Genomic DNA, 25,373 nt, shown 5'->3' on the forward strand with positions numbered 1-25,373 from the left:
CTCTCACACAGGGAAAAGCCAGGAGCACAGCTCAGCAGCTGGAGATGTGCCTCCACGAAGCAGTGCCTCCCTCGAAGGATGAATGTTGGTGGAAAGAAGTGAGAGCAGCACCCAAGTGCTGAGCTCTGCCCCTGGGGAAGTGTTGTTTGGAAAAGAAGGTCCCCAGACTGCTGGGAATGAGCAACACCAGAGGTTTTCCTTTCACTGCCAGACATCAGTGTCACTTCACCTGCGTGGGTAGAGTCTGTAGTCCAGATTGAACAAAGAGAGACTGAGAGGGAAATAGAGCTGAGTACCAGAGAGTTTCCTGGAAACTTCAGGAAAAAAAGAACTGCAAAGAGCCCAGGAGTGTCAGAGGGGCCGCAGCTCAGCCCTGCTCTCCTGTGTTAGCTGTATTCTGAGATATGAAAGCAGCAACATGCAGCATTGTAGGGAAACTGAGGCTGGAAAGAGCTCCCTGGGCTGCCCAGCTCAGAGCAGGGAGAGCATCCAGGCCTGGAGGGCTGTACCCAGCAAAGAGCTGATCATAAGGATCAACCTTATTGCAGGAAAGCTGGACCAGATGACCTCCCAAGGCCCCTTCCAGCTCAAATAATTCTGTGATTCCATGAGAGATCTCCACAGATGGAGACAGGTTTTATTTGTATGACTTTGTCAGCTTTGCTGTACCAGTAATGCTGATGTGAATGATGCATCCAGTCCTTTGAGCTCAGTACTTTGTAATGAAACCTCCTGTACTTGTAAATTTAATTGTGGGATGATTACTGTAGCTCTTTGTGCCTAATATAGAGCTGCTGTAAATTGCATTACCGGTGAAAGCAGCAGCACTGTTTTAAAGTAAAGCTTAAATAACAGCCAATTAGAATGAATTTCCTCAATATTCCATCATTACATTTTGCAGTTAGCTTTCCCAATTAATTTTACAGGGAAAAAAAAAACATTAGCTCCCAGGACTTCTGTCTAACGTGTAATTACAGGAACAAATCTGAATGCAAAACTGCACGCAGCGGAAACCTAAAGCAAAACTGCAGCAACCCTTCACGCGGACACCGCAGCCCTCCTGGATGCCCATGGTCTTGGGTCCTGCCAAAACAATTCAGAGCCATGAAATGAGGACATACACTGAGCTACGCAACAGCTGGCAGCCGTGGTGAGGGCATGCCCACAGGCCTGGGCTCCTCCGCTGCTCTTTAAATGCTCCTGAAACTGTCCTACCGGATTCGCCTGGTTCCAGCTCTCCACTTCAAAGGTGCTTTTTGCTCTTTCATTTGGCTGGGAGCTCTGCACAGAAAGCTCTCGACTGAACGTGGGTGAATGCAAGCAAATAGCTGTTGCTCATTAAAGTGCACGAGGCTGAGCCACCCTTTGTAGACCAAGAGAAGAGCGGCTGGCACTCCTCTTGCTCCATGCCATGTGCTCTGGGTGGGGATGATGCTACCCAGAGCCGAGCTGGGGACAGGCCTGCCAGGTCCGTGGGACTGTCACCGAGCGAGGAGCTGACCCCTGCAAACACGAGACTGCTTCCCCTGCCCGTAACCCATCCTTCCCCAACACCTCCTGCACCCTCCTCCACATCGCACAGGGAGCTCTGTGCCCCTGCAGCACATCCTTTTTTGACCCTCCCCCTGCAGCTCCGAGCTCACGTTTCTCACATGCTTTTCCATTTTCGCTATCTCCTTACGTTGCTCCATACAAACAAAGCACGGTGACAAAGGCCACGTCCCTCACTCTTGGCACTCACTGATGCTGGGGAAGTCCCAGCTCCTTCTCCTGGCTCCAGCTTCCCAAAAGCTGTATTTCTCCATGCACGGCCCCACGGTTGTGTTGTTCTGGTGGTCTGGGACCCGGCGTGCCCACGCTCTGTGCTGGCACTGTCCACACAACTTCAGAGAGCAGTTGCTGAGTGCCAGGGGAGAATCAGCAGCCGACAATTTGCTTCTTGAGATAAAGAGTTCAGGTGACAGGAGAGGAAATACTAATAACTATGAGAGCTTATAGGAGAAACAACCAGAAGCAGAAAAGAAGCCCATGTTCATAAACGTTAGGAAGAAGCAGCCTTTGTAAAGAAAAGTATTGTGTGTATCTGTTTGTAACAGCCATATGTGACATGGGGACAACGTAAAACTGGCAATTTTTGCACTTCTGGGTGAAAATAGGTTGTGACAACAATTTGGTGCAGCAGCATTCGGATCGGGTGGGATTGGTCCGAACTGCAAAGGGGCAGAAACTGCACAAATGACACTGAGTTTTGGTGGGGACTCAGCCCTCCTCGCTGGGGGTGCACGTTGTCCGCACACACACAGCGATGTGGACACAGTTACACAGACACACTCTTTGCAAAAAAACCAAAAACAAAACAAAAACCAATAAAATATTGACATCAAGAAACTATAACCTCCATAAAAGTCCCTTCTACTCCCCCTCCCCCCCAAAAAAAAAAAAAAAAGAAGAAGATGCTTAAAAATATCAGTATCATCCACATGAAATCCATATGTTTGGATTGCTTTACAGTTGAGTTTAACTCACAAACACTCTACATTGTTAACATCCTAAGCAGTTGTGAATGGGTTTGTCTTCCTGGAGATGAACCAATTCAAAATTCTGAAATGAAATAAAACAAAGAGATGCCCAGCCATTAAAGCATTGAAAATATCTTCTCTTTTCATTCATACCCAACATTTACTCTTTTCCCTTGACCAGTTCCCAGTTTCTTTGCCCCTGTGTCACCCCTTCCCCATGGATGAGGGCCCCATTCTTACCTGCAGCCCAAAAATGTGTGGAGAGGCTCCTAAAATCTGGAGGGAAGGGTCCTGAAGGTCGTCCCAGCTAGAGATCCCATCATGTTCTTATCAAATCCTTGCTGTAAGAGCACGTGGACACAGAGTGAACACGCGTTGCTTTCAGAATGGATAGCTATCAACTGCTGTGGGAGACCCCATTTGGCCAACTCAAAAGCATCCTTAAGAGCGTGCTCCATCCTCAAACAGACTGCTCTGCTCTCTTTGTGTCCTCAATAAATGAAGGATCACCTTCGTGGATGGACCTCACAATTCTTGCATCCGCTAAGGGCTGAGCTCCTCCAGCTCTACTGGGGAAACCTTGCCTAAGTCCTTTAGCAAACGTTGGAAAAATGGCAGAGAGACATGCACGCTGCATCTCTGCTTGCAGACCCCCACCCCGACGTGCACCCAATGCAGTGACCATCTGTGGGAGCACCTGCGTGACTCAGCCCCACCAAAACAAGTCAGCAGCACCAGTGCAAAGCTGCACCAGCTCCTATGGAGAAAGTCCCTCACCGTTAAGAGAAGAACAATATTCAGGCTCTCCCTGCCTTCCTGCCCCCAGGGTATTCCCCTTTGTGGATATTACTCCTTCTCTTTAATTTAGCCCTTTGCTCTCTGCAGGTGCTGCTGTTGGTGAGCTGGAAAAACCCATCTGGTTCAAAGCGAGCCACTGGGCTGGGAGCTGGCTCCACGCCTCGGCTGTGCAGCACTGCTGCAGTTTCTGTTGCAGGGAGTAAAACAAATCCTAAATATTCCTCTTAGGGGCTGTAGAGGTTATCCTGACTGTAGGGGCGAGGTGACCACAGGGTAGAGCAACGGGGTGCCGAAGAAAATGGGAGAGAAGGGAGGAGGAGCCTCGCAAAGAGCTCTGCAACCCGATGGAGTGAGTCAAAACTGGGGCTGTGCCAGCAGACAGAAGGCAGAGGTGTTCTCCTTACCTGCTTGAGCACACTCTGGAGCTCCCTGTTCGACCAAAGGTCTGTCAGGAGGAGGCGAGCAGCTTCGGCTGCTTTCGGACAGGAGCTGGGAAGGTGAAAGCAAAATGGAGGAGTTACAGACAGCCACAAAAGCAGCACCAGGAGCCATCTCCAGCTGGGCACTCACTGTCCTGACAGATGACTGCCAATGAAACCACAGGACCACTGAACATCCCCAGGTGGAAGGGACCCATCATTGAGGCCAGTCCTTCAGACCAGAACAAAACAAACAGAAGGGGAAGGTCTGAGCACAAGAACGGAGCTGAAAAAGTGCTTCTGGAGGGTGGGATTTGGAAGGGTGAAGAAGTGAAGTGGTGCCAACGTGGACTCCATGGGGACACTGCGGGTGAATCCCTCAGGAGGGCAGCACAGGGAAGGGCTCTGTGCTCACAATAACAACTGTAACCAGAAGTCCTTGCTCAGCACAAGTTAATAGATACTTGCTCACGTAACAGCTCCGAAACCATGAGTCATAACAGTATCTTCTATAATTTTGGAACATTTCATGTGACAACCCAGATCTAAACCTCAGTGCCAGTTGTTATCGCTGCTCCTGATCTGCTGGACCATGTCCTGCCCATGGGAGAGTCCTGAGCCCTGCGACAGCCCCAGCCTATCCCAGCCATGGCGAGCAGGATCAGACCCTCCCTGGCTCCCAGCATGGTACAACCCCACCAAACCACCACCCCTGGAGGCCTTCAAGAAGAGGATAGATGTGGCACGGAGGGACATGGGTAGTGGGCATGGTGGGGATGAGCTGGGGTTGGACTTGGTGACCTTTGAGGTCTTTTCCTACTTCAGTGATTCCATGACCCCATGACCTTCAATTTCTACACAGAAGTTGTGTCCTCCAAACAGTGCACTGGGCTATAGCAGCATCCTATGAGTGTGAAAACCCAATGAGGAGATCTGGGGTGTTTCTCTAACGCAGCAGATGGTACCAAAAATCTTCCAGCCTACAAGAAATGACCACACAACCTGATCAGAATGACTACGGGCAATGCAGATCGTGTTGTTGGTGCTGCCTGGAGGACTGGAAGAGCAGCACGCAATGAGAAATTCTTGAGCAATGTTTTGGGCCAAGAGAAGGAGGTTTTATTGCAAAATGGTTATGACCATCCCAAGCTCTATCATCAGAATGACCATGCCTAAAAAAATGTTGTGGCTGAAAATGAGCATCTGGCCAAACAACCATTGAAAAGCAATGAACACAGAGGTAGTTAGGATCAGATCGTGACCTGGACACATGTTTTTTTCAAGGATATATTTGCTCATATCCTAAGTGAAGGAGCTGGGAACACCTTCTAACTGCGCAGCATGTACCATGGAACAGAATATCAAGGACAGCTGATTTAGATGTGAGTTTTCTGAAAGCAAGCTGCCTGGAAATCAAAGCTCATTTCAAGAACAGGCTTTTTACACGTGGCATTAGATGTGAACAGACAGCTGCAGAAGAAAGATGAATAGGATATAGCAGTAAGTCAGTAACTGTAGCTTGATTTTCAGAAACAACCGAATAGAAGATGACATTCAATATTTTGCTACCTTGGATTGAAAATAACAGAGTGAGCACACGCCATCATAACCATGAAAGCTGTGTCATAGAGGAGGATACATGCGGGAGACTGAGACAATTATCTAATTGGGATGCACCAGGAAGGAGAAGAAACCACAGCAATCAGATAAACTGTGGAACTGTTTATGCCTTTCACTAATACAGCTACACAGAGCATCAAGGGAAAGGAACCCAACTCTGGGGGTGCTGATTGGCATCTGGGGGGAACTTGAGTAAGGAAAGCACCCATAACTCATCTGCAGCCTGGAAGCTCTTTCTAAAACGTGACTACAATAGTGCCTGTGGGGAAACCGAGGCAAAGCAACAGAGAAAGCTCTGCAAAATGCTCACAGCATGCACTGTGATACAGCGTTCTCCATGGGGATGTGGTCACCGCTGGCATGCCCTGAGCTCTCTATTTCTGCTGGCTATGGGGCTGGGAAAGAGGACAGCAGCACAGCGTGGGGAGCATGGGGTCTGCGCCCAGCCTTGCCAACAGCCCCACAGGAGGCGTTGGATTCAATTACTGCCATCAGGGAATAGGTGAGGCTTTTTCTGACATAGGAATAGACAAATTCCACCGTGAAATTTCCCATTTGTCTTCAGAGACAGTACAGGGAAAGTAGGAAATGTTAGCTCCGATGTTAGAATGGACATGGCTTTCATATCTGTTCTATGGAACAATCTGAATATGGTTGGAATAAGCAAAATGAGTCCCAGATGTAAATTGCTGGCATTTCTTTTTTTTTTTCTTTTTGTAAGAGCAGCGTAGAAATCCGTGGGACAGAAATGTATAGTGAAGTAGAAGGAACAGTGCAAATTCTCATGGGAGTTTCTCAGAAGGAATTTGTGATACAGTCAGGAGAAATACACTGAAGACTTCTCGAGAATTTAGTAACTCTCACAGTTAGTGAGTCACTGGAAGCAAAGCTCATCACACTAAAGAGCAGAGACAATTAAGGTATGCACGGCCCCGATTGTGCAATGCTCTGCTGAAGCAGTAATGAGCCCACGACCGGTCTGAGGGAGCCCAAGCAGGACTACAGGCAGAAGTTAATGCCACTCATAACAATGAAGACTTAGAAGAGGGCAGGGTTTGGTGCTAATTGAGCTTGTTGCAGAGTGGAGGCAAATAAAAGCAGCAAAGTGACTGATATTTGTTGGCTGAAGTCCAACCTAAACGGAGAGGCCACTGGTAATGACTGAGAATCTCTTTGCTGCCACAGAACGAGAGGTAAATTGGAAGTGGTTTGTCAGAAGATGATGGAGAAGGCATGTGAATGTCATCATAACAGAAAACAATAGGCTGCTTGCATAAGGTATTTTAGAACAAAGCCAGATGGGAGGAGAGATGAGAGATACGGTCAAAGACTGTAAGCTCCAATTGGGCCAGAAATGAGCAAACCATTTGGCAAGAGTTGATGAGTTTTGTATGGGACTATAAAGGGCGCAAAACTCAAACCATTCCTGAAAGGAAAACTGGTCAAATACGTTGAGACTGCTCAGCTGTAGACATTCACGGAGAACGGGTGGGTAGACCAGAGGATCTACTTATAAAATACGTGCATCACCACAGCTGCAACTCAGCTATTTGCGGTGAATGCTCCAGCCAAAGGATGAACCAGCGTGAACATCCCAGCTAAGCATTATGCTTTGCCCAGTAGAGCAGCAAATTTCCTGAGACCTTTTCCACACCTTCTGCCCCAGACTCACCCATTTCGGCACAGGCTTACTACATTATTGAGCATGTTGCTTGTCAAGTAACACTTTCCCAGGTGTGGGTTGGACATGATGAGGTTCCTCAGAGTGTAACAAGCTGATGTCATGATCTCGCCATAGCTGTTGGTATTTCCAGACTGGAATGACAGGAGACGTGATACATCTGGGAGCACCTGGTGAGCTAAAGAGGCGGAATGTTCCAATCAACATTTAAATAAACCCAGCACAGGTGAATGAAACTATTCTTGTTGGCATTATTCAGTGCAAGAATGCAGTGCTATTCCCCAAAGAAGGGACTAATAATGCTGGATGAGAACAGCACCTGAACAAACGACACCATTTGCACAGTATGGGAACTTGGATGAATCTTGTTCTGGGGTTTACAAAGCGAGGTGGACAGATGTTAGAGAGGTAGAAACCAGACACTGTGCTAGAATCTACTGTGCTAAAAATTACTTACCCATGGTTTTGTGCAGGATAGGATGTCGGGACATGTTGCTCAGCAGAGAAGCACCAGACCGGACCACCTCGGAGCTGTTGGACTGCAGGAGCCGTGCTATGCGAGGCAGACCTTTCTCCTTCACCCCGATCAACTGGCTCATGGCATTGGACATCTAAGAGACAGATCAGCAATGTCTCATGACTTCCAGTGCTGGAAGAATGCAGCTGCAACAGTGTGCAGGTCCAGACACATATGACCATCCTACAAAATAAGCACACCTTCTCCTGACGTAATTCCACTTACTTTGCCATTTACCCCTCTTCTCCTTGAGTCAGCCTCTCATCCTCTGTCATATGTCAGGGACTTCAATCCTCTTTCTGAAAGCCCAACGGGGACAAGCAGATCTCCCAACTGATATTCCCAACTGATGGAGAGATTTTACCTTTCAAGTCCACACTGCCCTTGCTCAGCTCCCTGCCACACCGTGCACAATAGGCTGCTTCGGAATAGAAACAGCTAATGATACCTTTAAATAACGAGCTGAAGGCCCAAAATACACATCTTGGAACCTGATTTCATGTTTGCTTACGTAAATCTAGAAGATCTTAGGGCGTAGCCAACATAGCTGAGTGCTCCTGGACTTTGAAGCACATACCATTAATAAACTGCCCACTTATTAATAGAGTTTAATCTGAACTTGTCAGCTACCACACCGCTAGATATTACGCTACTAGAGTGACACACGTCCATCAACAGTGACGTGGAGATGGAGGGAACGGGCTGGAAGGCAGCCCCCCCCCATGGGCTGAGACCCCATGCCCCTCCTGGGCTCTGGTAGACACACACACTGCGTTACAGATCCATGCCAGCACAATTGACACGCAAAAGCTGAAGCTGAGAAGAGATTCACAGTCACTCTATAACAGCCAAAGGACTTTAAGAAGCTTTGTAAGCTTCTCCTCTGTTTCTCTCTCTTTTAAGAGGCAACAAATGCACAATCCACCTCAACTCCAGTTTTAAGGCGGACTAAGAACTGTGAAAGAAGACCCTAAAGTACATCCAGTTCTGATCCAAAAGGCGGAAATGTTATCCCACCACTGTTGGAGCAATTTTTTGTTTTCTTTCCCACCCCCCAAGAAGCCATTCTTGATTGCTGAAACCCTTTTCATTTCCACAGAGCAAGTGGCTCCGTGGCTCCTGGTGAGCTCTACCCACATCGGCACCACCTCCATTCTCGTTATTAGGGGGGCAGCTTAGCTAAATTGGAAGAAAAAATCCCAAAGTATTTTCCATCGAAAGACTCATAACCAAAAAGAAAGCCTTGGAGCCAAAGCTCCGGCAGGTCAGAGCTGTGAACGCTGTCCCGTAGTGCAGGCTCCTGCAGTGAGTCACGCCGCGTTGCTGGGTGGAACACCCCGCACACGTGATGCACCTCTCCTACATACGAAATAATTACCCCTTTATCTGCCTCGACATCTTATTTAAATTAGAATTGATGAAGTTTGACACAAACAGACAAGTCGGGGTTGGCCCACGTGAGCACAGCCTGTGGGGACATGCCCACGGCGGCGACGTTGGGCACCGCAACTGCGAGGCCAAGTGACACAGCCCCGCTGTGCCCCAGCCCCTGCAGCACCCACGGCATCACAGCCCGGGTCACCTCCACGCTGCTGTACAGAGGTGTCTATAGGATAGGGTAATTTCACGAGCAGTTCTGTAATCCACAGCACAACCCACCCTGTGATTAGAGCCACCTCCCACTTAAAACACACACGCGGGCAGCGCATGCACATCCTTTCTCTGTCCTGTAAGTGACGTCTGGCCACATGTGCACATCTGGTGTCACCGGTGTCTTGCAGGGCCGGTGCCACCACCAACAGATGTTGGTGTTACCACCAACAGTGGAAACTGTAACAGCTGTAGAATCACAGAATGGTTTGAGTTGGAAGAGGCTCTCCAAGGCCGTGCAGTCCCACTCCTGCCGTGCATGGGGACACCCACAGCTCCAGCAGTGCTCTCAGCCCCTGCCCTGCCCGTGGGGGTCTGCAGGGATGGGGCAGCACTGCCTCTCTGGGCAGCCTGTGCAGTGCCTCACCACTCTTACTTAAAGAGCTTTTCCTTTATATCTGATCTAAATCTCACTTTTAGTTTGAAACCATCTCCCCTGGGTCCCATCACACAGATCCTGCTACGGAGGTCTGTCTCCTTTCTTCTTACAGCCCCTTCAGACACTGAAACCTGGAGGAGCTCCTGGAAAGGTGCACAGACCTGGGATAGATCCTTGGGTGCTGACTGCAGCCCCTGCAAGGACTCATCTTTGGCATTTAGAAGTACCTGAGCTGCGTCATCAACCGTGGAAAGCCCTGCAATAGTGTCCTGAGGATGAAGGAGGACATTTCTCCCCCTGACCACAGTCAGGTGCTGGCACGTTTGGCCACGCATGTGCAGAGGAGTGCTTACCAGCCCTCGGCTCGCTGTGAGGTTCTGCAGGGCCCCAGCACAAGCCTCCAGGGTGGCATCCTTCTTGCTGTGATCCATCAGGGACAGGTAGGTGCGGATGGCATCGGAGTGGTACAGCCAGCTGGGACCCTTGGGTTTAAAATCCTCCTCAGGGAGCGGGACGCCATACTCATCATTCTACAGAGAGATGAGAAATTGGAAGCTCAGCTCCAGCTCCTATCACACAGTCCCTGCTGGGGGCTGAGGGGCACATTTCCAAGCCCTCTGTGGCATGTCTTACCTCCATTTTGCCACTCCTGCTGTTGAAGCAGCCTGTGAGAGTTTTGTCCATGTAAACACTCCGGGCCATGTGGTTGAGCTGGGTGTATTTGTTGGGAACTTCGGCATCCAGGCGGTAGGAGAGGTTGTGCAGGATGCAGATGCAGTTCTCCACAGACTGAAATCATCCCCAGAACAAAAATGCAAGCGTCACATTTGGCAGAAACACAGAGCAGCACTGTATATAGCTACACCACACACCATAGTAAAGAGCATGGGAGCAGCAGCTGGTACCTTGTCATCGGGTCGGTTCGAAGCCACGCAGTTCTGGGCGTAGGTCATGACAGAATCGATCAAGCCAGGGTAATTTCGCATGGTCTGGCGTCCCATGTCTGCAGAACTCAGGTTTCTGAGGACAGACATTGCAGAGCGAGCCAGGAGAGAAGGAGGGGAGAGGATTAATTGGATTTGCTCTAGTCTCAGTCAGCAAGAGACCCTGGCCATGGCCTGGTCTGAATTAACTTGTTGGGTTTTTTTGGAGATCACTTTGGAGGCCTCCTGTAGGATCACCCTGGTGCTGAGCTCTCATGTTGCTCATCTGGATTCACTTCATCTGAGAAAATTCTTCTTAAGGAACTTTGTATAGAAGATGTACTCCTGGGGAGAATAATGATCAGCAGCAATTGGCATAAGAGACCACGCAGTGATGCTCTGCAGGCTGATCACCTCCTTGGAGGTGCGTCTGATAAAACAAAAAGTTGGAGCAGATGTCTTGTAGACATCCAGAAAGATGCACCAGGTTGTAAGAGTGGATCTGCAAGGGGTCACTGTCAATATTTATATGAGAAATGGGGGCAGACATGCTGAAGAGCAGCAATAGCATTGACCAGTGGGACCGGCCCCGAGCACAGTGCCAGGTTGCTGCCAGGACAGGGGTGTTTTTCCACTAGCAGGAGGTGACTTTTTGATATTTTCTTCACTATTTTTTTTTCCTTTCCTGTTTTATTGGCTTGTAGCTTGCAAACAAAAAACAAAGAGAGGTTGGCAGTCATTGTGAGATATTCACTCCAGGCATTCCAGAACTGGATTTTAATGTTTGCTGTGATTTGCAGCCTCTTCATTAACATGAATTCATCTGCAATCCAGAAATTCTTGAGCAGCAATGGCTTGAGCCCAGGGCAAACCCAAGGCTCCTCTCATCCCCGTGCTATGATGTGGCAGCACCGTGAGTCAGAGAGAGCGGGGGCTCCTGGCCCGACCGTCCTGCTCTCCTCCCATGGCCCCGCGGAGCTCCTCACTGCCCTGCAGCCCACAGCCCTGCCTCCAACTGCAACAGCCTGCCTTGGAAAGCTCCTTTTAGACTACCACCATACTCTTCCTCCCTTATTTTAATGACTTATTTTGTGGCGTTGGGTTGGGATTGTCTGAAAAGAGGAGCACTTTGCATACACATCATGACGTGCAGTTGCAGGGGAAGGCTGTCTGATGGAGGCAGGAAGGAGCAGTGCTCGCTGCCTCTCAGACCTGGTTCCCAGCCACAGAGGACGATAGCATCGCATCCCCAAAGGTCCCTGCTGCATTCATCCATTTTGTTTCGCAGGCAGATACAGCTCCTGCTGGCTGCATGTCTGCTAAGGGTGCGGTCGGCACTAAGCTCCCTCAGGGAGAGCTTCAGTTGATGAAAGTACCTAATTATACAGGGTATTTTTTTTTTCCTCTTGTTCCCAGTGAGACAAGGAGCTCGCATCCAAGTGGAGGAGGGTGGTAGGAGAAACAGCAAGTCAGGACGGAGATCCTCTGCAAAAGGGCTCTGGTTTTTTGCGTGGAAAAGCGAGCTAGGCTGGGCTCAGCCCGCTCCTCCTCTTCTGTGGGTGACCCATCTGACAAGCAGGTCAATACGCAGCAAGATGCTGGGCCAGGGCTGCCCAGTACAGCCCAGCACAGTGGCACTGTGCCGTACTAAAACAGTTATTAAAATGAGTGGAGAAACGTTTGCTTTCCCCATGTAGAGAACACTGTCTTTTTAGCAACTAAAACTCAAAAGTGGTTTGTTTTCTAGCCATTAAAATTTCCTCTGGAAACCTCAAATTGTAAGAGCAGAGAAGAGCCAGGTTTCCTCATCTGAGCTGAACGCTGCCAGGTTTCACTGCCACTCTCCAATGGCAAAGCAACTTAGATGCTTCGTGGAGCCACTTTGCAAATGTATGACCACAAAACTGTGAGAATACTTCATATAATTCTTTTTCTGTTAGCCAGGGGAACTTTCTCCAAGCTATTTTTTTTTTATTTTTATATTAATTAATCTGCAGTGTGTTTTTAGGTTTGCTGTTTGTCAACACATAGTACATCCCTGTGTGCCAACTCACCTCAAGCACCCTGTAGCATTGAAGAATACTTCGGGGTCGATGATTTCCCTTGTCCTGTTGCAGCCACCATCAGACCAACCAGAGAAAGGGATGATCACACAGTCTGTCAAGACGGGGAGGGCCTCCTGTATCAACTCCTCTTTTAATTCATCGGTGGAGGAGAGGTTCCAGAGAAGTCCTAGGAAGGAGATGGAGATAAGCTCAAGTCTCTGCCCACCCCTATAGGAGATGGGCAATGGGAACACAGTACGATGTGGAGATGTGCACCTAAGCATTGTCCCTCCTCCCAGAATTGGTGTTTCCTGTTATTAGGTTGCAGGAGGAAAGCATTTCTCCAGGAATCTTGTGAAGGTTTGCACACGGGACCTCAGGCAGAGCTGAAGGTGAGCTGCACCAACAAACTCAGTTCAATCCTTCAAGAAAAGATGAGACACCAACCAGAGACCCAACAGAGAGGCAAGGGAGTGTCCTGGGAACTACAGGGAAACCTGAGACAGACACAGCCCCAGTGAGAAACTGTGGTCTGGGGAACCCCAAGAGGACACTGAACAGCCAGGACTTTCTCTGCCTTGTGTCTTAGGTCACCATTTCATGCAGTGAAAGCATAAAACATCCCCTTTCTGGCACAGCCTTTTGTGTGAGATGTAGAGAGGAGCTCTGTCCTTGCTGGGGGGTGGGCTCCGTGGGGGCACGAGGTTGTTGTCAGTGCTGGGGCTGACATCACCTACAGGGTTCTGTATACCTGTCAGTTGCTTCTGAATTTCGGTGTTCCCTGTCCTCCGCAGGAGGCTCACGCACTCCCTGATCCCGTTCTGCCTCCGGGTTTCTATCTTGTTGGTTGGATTCCTGAAGACCAAATTCCGGAGGGCTCCAGCTGCTGCCCTCTGCACATTTTGGTTCGTGCTGCGGAGCAGCTCCACGAGCTTGGCGATTCCCCCGAGCCGATAGACCTGGACAGGGAAAAACATGCTGACAACGGGGTGGTGCACAGAGCATCACCAGCAGAACTACAGCTGTCAGTGCCATGCAAGGATTTAGGGTGGCTCATGGGGCTGGCAAGGAGACCAGGCAGTGAGAGCTGGCCAAAGCCCACAGGTGGCACCAGGTTTCAGCTCAGACTCCAGAGCTGGATGCCTATGGGTAATAGCCATGGGAGGCATCTTTGGTTGGTGTTAATATAAACTTTCACCTACCATAGAATCTATCTCCATAAGTTTACGTCAGGCTGCCCTGCCTATACGCTGAGGCCAGCCATAGTGGTGTAATGACAAGACACAGTGACTTATCTGCATCCTGAAATCACAGGTTGGTCTGAGATGGTCAGGGTAGAAGGTGAACGCCCTGGAGATGGGCCACGTGCAGTATGAAGAGGGACAGGCATGAAGGGGAACCCTGGGAACCCCGACCTCCAGGACACCAGGCACGTGCTGGGGGCTCTGAAGTCAGAGCACATCCTTTCAGCTGAGCTCTCCAAAGCAAATGGAGCTCCAGCTGAAGGATTTCCCCCGTGCCAGGTCTGCTGGGAACATAAGACCACATGAAGCCTCCTTGCACAAACAAACCCATTGGCTGAAGATCTGCTGACAGTAGAAAATGAATGTGTGCATTTTAAAAAGGAAAAAAAAAAAAAACCCAACCAAACCAACCAAAAAAACCCAAGCGTGCTCTGGGATGACTCATATACCTGCTCCAACACATCTTTCTGGGAAGTGATGGGACAGGCTCAGTGTGTTTTCAACGGTAACAAAGGGTGTGGTCACCCTATGATTAGTGACTGCACCGTGGAACGGGGTCCCCATGCTCAGCTCAGCTGCACTGAGGGCACAGGGGCACATCTGCACACCAACAGCTCCACTACTGCTCCAGAACACTGAGATGTGCCTGCACATGGGTGCTGCGTAGAGAAAACCACACGGACGTGGCTGCAGACGTGTCAGGATGGGGATAAACTGTCTTTGCACATACCACATACGAACCCATTGGCTTAGAGGAATGGCTGAAACGGCACTGAGCAACGCACAGGGAACAACACAGTGGGATCTGGGGCAATTTTATGTGGTTCTGACACTGCAGCTCTGAAATAGCAGAAAATTCATGTGGAACCAGATGTAAGGACATTGTGTTTGGGTGGCTGCTCCCATGTATATCCCTTCAATCTGCATCACAACGGATCAGAGTGATAACGTGGTCACAGTGTCTGCTGCTTGGTAACTATTCCCCTGTGCTAAAACACTGACGTGCACTCTAATAAGAGAAAATGGCCTCTAAGAGTGGAAGAACCCACTAAATTAATTCCTGTGTGGGCTCCATCAAGTGGGCCTATAGATTCTTGCTACTGAGATAAACCAATTTCGCCCATCCCACGTGCCTTTGCACCCAGTAAGCTCTGAAGGAGTTTGCTCACCTCTTGCTTGGCAGACTCATCCTGGAAGCAGGTGTGCTGGAGGTAATAAGCCCCCATGGCCTGGTATTTGTCATCAGAGGAGCACAGGAGCTGTATGGCTTTCTGGATGGTCATTGTGCCGCCATCTATCTCATCACCACATATTCTGTGTTAAAGAGAAAAGCAGCACTGATTGAGTTCTCAGCCAAACAGGCTACTTTAGTACCAGGAGTTATTAGGAAGGAAAGAAATACCAGTCACCCCATATGTAAATACTGTGCACCCCTAGTGCATTGCTCAGTCTCAGAGAAGAGATGATAAAAGTGGAAGAGACACAGCAGTGGACACTAGGGATAATGGACTAGGGATCTACTCCATCAGCAAAGAAGAAGAGACAAAATAAAATCTTGGTTGATGTGTAATTATGCCTAAGGTGGAAGGATTAGGGAAGAGAGAACCATTGCTCACTGTTGTTCACATAGAAGAATTAGTGGACAAGAATGAAACCATCCATTGGGTTATTAGGACAATCTAAAGGAGGCAGAGGCTTTTCCCACAGCATTTAATCCTTTGATGTGAGATGTGGTGGAAGCCAAAATATGAGAGCAGCTGATGGTCTCAGAAGGTGAGAGCGTATCCCTTAGGTAAAGGAGACAGGCTTGTCTGGAGCGATGAGATGGACAACCATTGAGTTTATGAAACGTGGCTAACAGCACTGAGACACCCTGCTCCCAGGCATGCTCACGTTGGTCGCTGGTAAGCTGGTCATCATCCCCTGTTAGAAACCAAGAATCCACACAGCACGGCTGTGCACAACTGCGGATTGGAGCAGGAGTGAATCCTTGGGTATAAACCCCTGAAGATTTGTCCCCTTGTTAAGAAATATCAAAGTCTTGCTCTCTTTGGCTTGTATTTATTTAGCAGCACTGATGTTTGAACTCTGCAGTCAGAAACACATGCAAACATCCATGCTGACGAAGAGCTCTGGAGCGCAGTGTTTCTGGCTATGGAATGGCCACACAACGTTCAGGAGGATGGGAGTCGAACCCAGAGCTCCCAGTTGGTTATTACTGCTTGTGTCAGGAAACAAAGGGGAAGCATTTTGTTAGCAGTGAACAAAGCCAAAGAGTGTGGGAACTCGGCTGGGATGGGTTGTCAACACCAGACAATCCCACAGCCTCTAATAAAAGAGGATCGTTAATAAGATCTTTAAACAAACCTTATATTTAAGATATTAAATATTACTGTGAGAGAGCAATGTGACCTTTTCAAGGCACAGGATGTGTAGAGTAGTTTTGATTGTTCCAAAGAAATGTCAGAATAAAGCTCTATAAAGGACACCCAGAGCAGTTCACCACCTCCAGAAGCTTACAATTAGATCAAATAATCTGTCCTTGGATATAAAAGGACTCTCACCTCCCCACAGCACCAGCTAACAATCTCTACAATTCCATAGCAAATTTCACATGAAATATCAAAAGCCAACGACTGTTAACCCCTCATTTAAGCCCCTGTGTGGTCAATGGAGAAAAATAGGTGCACCCAAAGAAGAGCCTGCTTCTGCATTCTTGTCATTTACCCTAAGACACAAGGACCTGACCCCAGAGGTATCTTTGCTGGTGTAGAAGAATAACAGATGGCAATCGTGTATTGGGCATTAAGAGTACGATATCTGAGGTCAGATGAATGTCATTCTAGCTCTGCACTAAGTGTAAAACACCACTTTGTCGTATGCTTCTTTTCATTCGAACCTCTACCAGAACTTGGCTCCAAGAGACTTCCATTTCATTTGAGACAAGGAAATGCAGAATCTGAAAGATGCTCTTATAACTAGAAGCTCTGTCTTTCGTTCTGTGAGACACAGCAGAGCTGGGACAACGTCAGGTCCAGCACCAGTGGCACCAGAGGAACTTCTCTGAGCATCTGACCTGGGCCATAGGACAGGGAGGGAGCACATGAACAGACATACCAGCTCAGTCAGCATGCAGTGTATGTAACCACAGTAGTGGTGGTGAAAACTGGGCAACCAGATCCAGTTCTGCATGGGAAAAGCTCCATTTCCTCCTCTGTCTCACTGACACAAGAGGAGTTCACGGAGCGTGAGCAGCTCGGCTCTCCCATGTGCCTTGAGAAGAAGCCGCCATTTCTCCTAGCTGAGAATATAACCATCCTGACAAGGCCCATACTGCAGGAGATTGTTCATCAGTCAAGGACACTCCTAACCAGATCAACACTATCAGAACTACGGTCTGTTCCAAGATGAATTTTTGGAGTAAGGCCATCTCCAGCCTGGGCCAATGCTCCTGGCAGGAAGAGCTCTGAAGGCTGTTCCTCCACAAGAAAGAAGCAATCAGAACAGGGAGACCTCAATTAGCAGTGATTCAACAAGAGTCAAATTAGATGATCAGATTCAGGTGAGGAAGAGAAACAAACACTTCAGAGGTTCACTATCATGGAAAGGCAAATTCTCTAGTTTGATACGGATGCCTTTGGGTCACTATGTATTAGCAGATTAGTTTGTGCTAATTGGATCCAAACCTCCAACCTGGCTGTTAAAGCCACAAGTCCCAGGAGAGGATGAAGCTAGAAAAGCCTAACAAATGCCACTGTTAATTAACCAAATGAGAGTGAAGCCGCTCAAAACCTCGAGTGACCCCAGCACATCCCAGCCCTACAGAGCCAGGCAGCACTGCAGCAACCCCAGTTTGCTTTGGATGCAAATGCACCGTGCAGACAGGTTCACATCACACAGAGCCAACGCTGTGAAATGGTCGTTTTTAGAGGCAGCTTGCCTATAGAAGAACCAAACCAAACCAAGACACACATCTTTGTACGTGGATCTGCTTTCACTGTGTGGTGTAGCCCTGAGGAGTTTATGTTTTGATACTGATCTTCTTTGGCTTATCCCAAAAGAGAGGAGACCTATCAGAAAACACCTCGACTACCTCCTCTGACTCTCAATAACCTTTGTGTGGGTTTTTTTTTTTTTCCTGTTTAGAGTATTTCCAAAGGGACTGAACTTCTGCCTTGGAATCCATGGTTCCAGGACACACAGCAACTGCCCCTGCACCAGCAGGCATCCAACACCCTGATCAGCGTAGCACAAAAATATGACATATTTCCAGGTCTCTTGAAAGACTCTTGCTGTCAGTTGAGCTCTAGTGACATATTTTAGACTGTTGTCCCATGTATAGAGAACACCAAAGAGAAATACATCGACATCTTAAAAATGAGGCAGTAGATGCATTTGATCTAGCTTCCCAGCAGCATCTCCAGCTGAGATTACCACACAGATCTCTGCAGGGACAACAGGGGCACCTTGTTCCAACGCAGACATCTCCTGTTGAAGCTATACACGATGGATTACTGCAGAGCCACAGCCACACCAACTGAGCCTGGCTCCATCTGAATGCAACCTCCAAAGCACTAAGATCAACATGCCTGCAACCAGCTACAGCAACAGAAGAGCTTTCCTGTGCTTCCAGGTCCAGCTGGAGAAGGAAGAAGACTCAGAGTTTTCAAGGACACATGGAACATCACATCTTTCATTACTACTTCTTGTTATTGCTATGTGGTGAGCCAGGCAGGCGTGGAAACTTTCTGTTGTGAAAGCTGAACACAAAACCATCCTTGCTATAAAGGTGAAACCTCTTCCTGGAGATCTACTAGAATAGGAAGACCAGAGCCTCAAATAGGGACCTACTGGCATCTGTTGCCCAACTAAGACTTCCTCTTTCGTGCAGAGGTTAACAGCGAGGCATCTACAAGCAAATTTCTCCCTACCCAAAGACCAGGCTACCCAAATACAGACTGAGCTCTCCAAACACAGACTGCTGCAGCCAGAGAGGTCCTGCACAGCAGAGGGAGCCCAGATACGGTCCTAACCCACCTCCAGAGAGAGCAAACTCCAGACCACAGCTAAGTGCAACCTTCAGGATGCTCTACACAGAGAAATGGCTTTCTGGGTAGATCATTTGTTCAGTGAGGACAACTCCTGAGTCTGCTTCCAAAATTCCAAGGGTGACAGCTGACAGCCTCTCATTGTCGAGCCCAGCAGTGCAGTCTCATGCAAGCAGGGGGTGTGCCCCGGCCCAATCACATTTACTCAGGGGGCACAGCCCTCGCTGAGCCAGGGACTGAAGCCTTCATTTCCACACCAGAACCAGTTCTGCCAGATGAGCGATGCCCCAAGCCAGGAGAACTGTCTAAACGGAGCCACTCCCCAGCCAGAGGGCATCCAGTGCTGCAGAGCATTCCTCCTGCTCCAGCAGCTCTCCCTCTCTTCCATAAGCGGCATTATTCTGCAAGTGACCTTTGCAAAGCGACGACCGAGGCCACAACCCGAGGGCAGTGCAGAGTGATGCAGGGATGCCCCAGAGAAGCCCAGCTGAGCACCCTGCAGCCCCTTCCCAGCACAGGAGCCAGCTGCTGCCACATTTCATCTTCCTGTTGTCCCTCCCACGACACTTTCATGCTCTTTAGACAGAAATTCCCTGGAACAAATTACTGGCAGTGCGTGGAATATCTCTGTTTCCCATTCCAGAGGAATTACAAAGCTTCTGGAAAGAGCAAGACAATGCCACTGGTGCTCTGGGTTGGCCAGGGCTGGTTTTGCATGTGTTGGATTGAAGGGAACTGGGCACACAGGAAGACAAGGTTTCCGGACCACATGTTAATGGGCAAGTGACACTTCTTGGCATGCACACTCTGGCACTTATCTCCCTACTCAATGCAAAATGAAGACAATTAGCCCAGCATTCCAATGCGAATGAGGGCACGATCTTGCTCACATTGCCAACTGCAGGAGGGGATTTTCTCCATAACTACAGCACGCTTGGGTCAGAAGCTCAACAGATATCCCTCTGTGGTGTGAGATACACCAAAGGCTACAGTCCCCTTTAAACAGCCTCACATCGTGTCCCGAGGCAGCAGGGAGCACAAGAAATGAGCTCAGGAGGTTCCAGTTCATGCATGAGAGCTGGGATAAGTCCTGGGTAGAGCAGGCACTACTGGACAGTGATGCAGCAGTGCCTGGAAGATGCAGACCTCCTCCTCTAGCCTGATAAAACATCATAAGATATCATCTTATTCTGTGAGCAGCAGAATACGGTTTGTGCTCAGAAGTCTCAGCCACTGCAGCCATTAGCATCAGGGCAGCTTTTAAATATGCATCACTTCAATGCCATCAAGGCCCCCGAAGTTTTTGTTCTGTGATACATCAGCTCGGGGCTGTCTGAGCTGTGTCCTACACATCCTCTTGTTGCAGGCAACATTTACAAGGGACCTGGTGCTACGTGGGACATAGAGGACAATCCTCACTCCTGCGTGTTCTCCTAGTTCAATGGGACTAGATGGCTCTAGACATACAGGAAAAGAATAGCTTTCAATCTGTCCTGGCTAAATTAATTATTTCAATTAGGTTATTTGTTGGTTTTTATTTTATTTTATTTTATTTTATTTTTCCTTCTAACTTCTGGCTGAAACGTGTGGTGTTTTTGTTTTTTTATTTTCTGAGACCTGAACTGGGGGAAGGAAGCAATGGGTGGAAAGGGAGAAGGGAAACACGACAGCTCCCAGGATCTCAGCTCAGCCCTGAGTCAGACCCTCAGGAACCAACTCCTTCAGCTTCAGCTGTTTTTTCAGGTTGACAGCCAGGAGAGACACCCAGACTGCACACCAGCCCTTGTTGCTCTTTGTGTCCCCACCCTCATCTTGCAAAGGAGCTGACAGCTAAAACCACCGCAGAGGCACCAGGCAGCATCTTGCCCAACATCACACAGCTGCAGCAGATCTTTGCACGGAGCCCGCCGCATCGGTCTCTCTCCACAGTCCATAAAGAGAAATAAGCCCTTTGAGCATGACTCATCTGACCCACTTTAGATGCCACTGCAGGATGCGATTAAGCACTTGTCAACAGATCTCCAGTGGCTGTAAAGCAGCTCAGGTGACAAGCTCAGACGGACAAACCTCCAAAGCAACATCAGCATTTACCCAGATCCATCCCACTGCGGCAGACTTACTTGGAGCCAGACTGAGCCTGTCCATAAACCACGTCCTGCTTGCAGCTCATCATGGGCTGGGCATAGACCACATCGGGCTTGTTGCTGGAGGGGCAGGAGAGGGCCCGTGCTGGCACTTTTTTACTTGTCCTGGTAGTTCCTTGCTGGGTGCTACAGCTGCTGTAGATGCTCTGGCGGTTCAAGGTTGCCTTGTGCTCTGCCCTGCCCCCGACCTGACTCTTCCTCAGGGTGCCCCGTGGTGGTTCACAGTAGAGGTCGGGCTCGCTCCGGCTGCTCTTGATGTTCTGCACAAAGCAGTAGTCACTGCCAGCCCTGTTGGGGCTGCAGACTGCCTTGCTGTAGTGCTTGCTGCCCCAGCCCTCCATCTGGCTGTAGGAGCTGTAGCGCCGGTTCTCCGCGTCCCGCTTCAGGGTCCCGTTGTACATCTGGGCAACGAGAAAATGGGAGGCAGCACAGATTAGGAAAGGCTGAGCTGGAAGTCGATGCTGCGAAGCCCACTCATGCATGGACGTTACAGCTGCCACATTCCTATATCTCTTAGGTATTTTTATGACCTGATCTCCTGGTTGTAGACTCATAGAGTCACTGAATATCCCAAGTTAGAAAGGGATCCATAAGGATCATCAAATCCAACTCCTATAATAGAATCATCAAACCATAAAGTTATGGAATGGTTTGGACTGAAAGGGACCCTAAAGTCTTTGCTGCATGAAGAAGGAAGGCCAGAGCCATCCTCCTTGCAAAGAACCACTTAACCCAAAGCAAACCTACGCAGCACCTGAGCCAAACAGTTTAAGCACAGACCCCATGAGGGGTCTGCATCCTGCATACCTCACTCATCTCAGATCACCAGGTATTTATGGGCACAAGCATCAAAATACTCAGAAGCACAGCCTACCTGCAGCCCTTACAAAGGTGCCAAACCCTCCCTTGAAATCTGGGGATGCAGTGATCTGGATTGGTTATCCAAGAGCTTGGAGTCAGAAGCTAAAGCTGCAGCACAACGCTGCCATACAGCAAGCGCCTTGTTCCCAGCACGTGGAAACCAGTCAGCTTGGAAGTACTGGAGGCAAAGACCTTCCTCCTTGTGAGAGATCACATCTCTTTCTATCACTGAGAACGTTGAACCATTCTGACCTTCCATCACTGCCCATATTTATTTTCACTTTGTTCCCCTTCCACCTGCAAGCCCCCTAGGAGGGGAGTAAAGGGAATGAGAAGATGGTAAAATGAAATTCACGAGTCTCAAGGAACTTCGTGACAAGTGTAAAGTGGAAACACCTACAGTGGGATGCTTCAAGAACAACGGGGGATGTGATGCAAGACATCATGAGACAAAGCCAGGAAAAAGTAAGAAAGTTAAGTTTTTCCATTGTTTTCCCGTCAGCACTCTGATGACCAACTCTCCAAAAAATAAACAGGAATAAAAGGAACTGATGGATTTGGTGCCAGAGACCTTCTCGTCCCAAAGGCCTGCCCCATGCTCCTTGGGTTCGCTCAAGGAAGCTGATGGCACATGGTGTGCCTGTGCCTATCTGAAAAAAACCAAACCAAACCAATATTTTCTAATCTAGAGACACCATGCAAACAAGAACTCTGTGCCCTGCACAGCATCACCCCGAATCCCACTGCTCTGCCCCACTTCATCCCGGACCTGAGCACGCTCAGCATCATTTCTCTCCCCACCACTCAACAAAATTGTCATTATGCTGATTAATTAAGGCAAATAATTCCATTAAGAAACTGATCTTCAGGAATGCAGTGAATCCTCTCTGCTGCATCCCAGAGAGCTGCACAGGTAATGGCTGGAAGCATTCAGAACAGGTTAGGTAGCAGGAGAAGAAACCCTTTTGTCCAGTTATGCTGAACCCAGATTGTTCTGCCACTTGAGCACACAGCAGAAGGACTCTGCTATTTTCACTCTGCAGGTTTACTTCTAAACAGGTGAATTGCTGGAAGTGGAGAAAATTCTCTTTGCCTTTACTCCAGAGGACACAGAAAAAACCCGTTGGTGCTGCAGCCCAGCAGATAGCAAGTTGGGTGAACCCTACAGAGCTCGCAAAGGGCTGGAGGAAGAATTTGCACGCAATAAGAGCAAGGATGACACACCTGGGTGAGTACAATGAGTCTTGGGGGCTCCCCTGGCAGGGGGCAGCCCCATGGAAATGATCAGGGTGGCTATAATGCAGAGGTGCTCATCCCCCTGGTTCACTTTTTGGGTAAGTGACCTTTCAGGAAGGATTTAACCCACAACAGATGAGCACATCTTTCTAAGGGTGACACCATTCTCGTTCTGTTCCTTTATCCCCACTGCTCTCTGATGGAACTCAGGAGTCACACTCAAAGATCCTCACGGGCCCCATCCAACCTGGGATATCCTGCGAAACCCTAAGGACAACGATGGGCAGGACATGGCCAGCACAGGATGGTGTGGGGCAGCCCTTGGGGAACCCACTGGCAGGGCTTGCCCCCGGCAGGCTGGAGCAGCAGCCTTTGGACACGAGCCCTGTCGCATTGCTTTATGAGTCACTGTAAGCCAGGATTATTTTGTAGGGCTGCCAGAAGCTTGGCACAGCCACGGAGCCCCTGGGTGTTTGCCGAAGCCAATTCAGCTAACCATGGAAGTGCCAGCTTGTCATTTATCTCAAGCCATTGTTTGCTTCCCAGAGTGCTCGGATGGGATCCCTGCCAGCAGAGCGGGGTGAGCGTGTCCGTGTTTAGAGGTGGGAATCATCCTTTCTGTATTTCCTGCTGCGTTTCAGAGAGACGCAGAACATTGTTCTCCTTCCTGGCAGCCCTGGGAAGGGCGAAGCAAAGCAGCAGCCTGTTTGGAAAGTCTTCTTTCTGCAACACAGGGAGCCCTGAGCAGCAAGTCAGTGCAGGTCCCGGCAGGGCGGGGAGGCCTTTTGCAAACTCATGGGAAAATAGTTCCCGTGTGATGTGAAGCTCATTACCAAAGTCAGTGCATGACTTTTATTGCTGATGCTACCAGATGCTTGGCTGAGACCATTTTAATCTCTTTCAAGTGGCACGGACCTAATTGGTGTCTTAGAATTCCTCTTTGCAGCAGGAGCCTGATCCAAAGCCTCCAAATCAATGGGGAACCTCCTGCCAGCTCCAGTGGATTCCAGAGCTGCTCGCCAAACAGCCCCTACAAATCCTCACACAGCCACAGCTGACCCCACTGCTTCTTGATCTCAGCCGAACACCACATCTGTGCCTTAAGAGCAGAATCACGTCCCCATGGAAGATGCTCCCCAAGAAGAGCCAGAGACCTTCACCCCAGAGCAAAGGAACAGTGCTCCCCACGTTATCTCTTTGTTGGATGCAGCAATCAGGGAGATAGGGAGCAGAGAGAAGCAGGAGTGAGGCACTGCTGCCTGGAGAGATGTCACCCCAAAGGTGAAGGTGATGCCACCACGCAGATGTGGTTGGAAGAGCTGCTTGGCAGCCACCTCCTCTCTTCTGCTATGTGCTCAGAGAGAGCTCTCCCTGTGCAGAATGGCATTAGTGAAAGGAGATTGTCACTCTCACCCTCAGACCCCATCAGCCACCTGGATTTCATGACAGCCCACGTCCCACTGGTGTATGCCCAGGGGTGGGCCAGCTCCACGCCTCACACCATCAGCAGTGGGGAGAAAAAACACTGCAGAAGGGCAGGAGGTGGCACAACGTGACCCCATCCACCCTGCAGGAGCTGGAAACCAGCTCAGAAGAGCAGGGGCTGTCACCACATCTTGTCCCCAGGTCTCTCTGAGAACACAGGATGCTCACGTGCAGTGTCCCAAATGTGAATCTGCTCTCCTCCCTTTTTCTAAAGGAGCCCATGTGTTTGAGGCCAAGCCTTGGGAGCTGTTCATTCATATTAAAACGAGGGGGGAGCACGGGGAGGAAAGGGAGTGAAGATGAACACTGATAGCACCCAGGTACTCTTATCAGGCTTCACAGAGCCTGAGTGAATTCCCTCGCTACCAGCAGCAAAGAAATCTGCAAGCATTCGTGTCACATTGAGTCTGAACCATCTGACCTCATAAGGAACAGTAACTGCAACATCCAGCACTCATATCATACAGGAAAAGAGGTATCTTTTACCTCTTATTCCAACCAGAAAAAAAAAAAAGCCACATAGTGCTGGAGAGAAAATCAAACAGGCTTTAACGGACTCTTCTCTGCCTTTCTCCTCCAAAACTCTGTTTCAGGAGCACAGAGGAAGGCTGTGCAGCACAGCACTGTGCTCAGATCCCTGCCCTCCCAGATAACTGGGTGTTTCTGACTCCTGCATCTGAGGACGCGATCAGTTCATTACCCAGCTCTAATTCTTTCCCTTGCAATTTGTTTGTTTCTAGAGCTGCAGACAGAGAGAAGTAAAGGACTCCGAATAAACACGTCAGGAGCAGGTTTCTCCCAGGC

The 25,373-nt window shown here is 49.2% G+C and overlaps 2 protein-coding genes across 2 annotated transcripts in view; one reads left to right on the forward strand and one right to left on the reverse strand.

Annotated features, from left to right (window-relative positions):
* The window catches only part of PHLDA3 (pleckstrin homology like domain family A member 3), a 135,137-nt gene that overhangs the window by 39,346 nt on the left and 70,418 nt on the right, over nt 1-25,373 (forward strand). The window lies entirely within an intron of this gene.
* PKP1 (plakophilin 1) overlaps nt 1,859-25,373 on the reverse strand; it is a 32,391-nt gene continuing 8,876 nt past the window's right edge. Inside the window, exons 3-14 of the mRNA XM_065747441.1 lie at nt 20,964-21,388; nt 14,965-15,109; nt 13,303-13,510; nt 12,561-12,738; nt 10,489-10,603; nt 10,217-10,372; nt 9,937-10,113; nt 7,495-7,648; nt 7,029-7,215; nt 3,722-3,806; nt 2,760-2,860; nt 1,859-2,601 (exon numbers count right to left, since the gene is read on the reverse strand). Of these exons, the coding sequence (XP_065603513.1) occupies nt 2,789-2,860; nt 3,722-3,806; nt 7,029-7,215; nt 7,495-7,648; nt 9,937-10,113; nt 10,217-10,372; nt 10,489-10,603; nt 12,561-12,738; nt 13,303-13,510; nt 14,965-15,109; nt 20,964-21,388 (1,902 nt within the window). The 3' untranslated portion in view covers nt 1,859-2,601; nt 2,760-2,788. The remainder of the gene's footprint in view (nt 2,602-2,759; nt 2,861-3,721; nt 3,807-7,028; nt 7,216-7,494; nt 7,649-9,936; nt 10,114-10,216; nt 10,373-10,488; nt 10,604-12,560; nt 12,739-13,302; nt 13,511-14,964; nt 15,110-20,963; nt 21,389-25,373) is intronic.

The sequence above is a fragment of the Cyrtonyx montezumae genome, unplaced genomic scaffold (assembly GCF_038088225.1).
Source record: "Cyrtonyx montezumae isolate F1298 unplaced genomic scaffold, pur_monq_1.0 scaffold_45, whole genome shotgun sequence".
Lineage (NCBI taxonomy): Eukaryota > Metazoa > Chordata > Aves > Galliformes > Odontophoridae > Cyrtonyx > Cyrtonyx montezumae.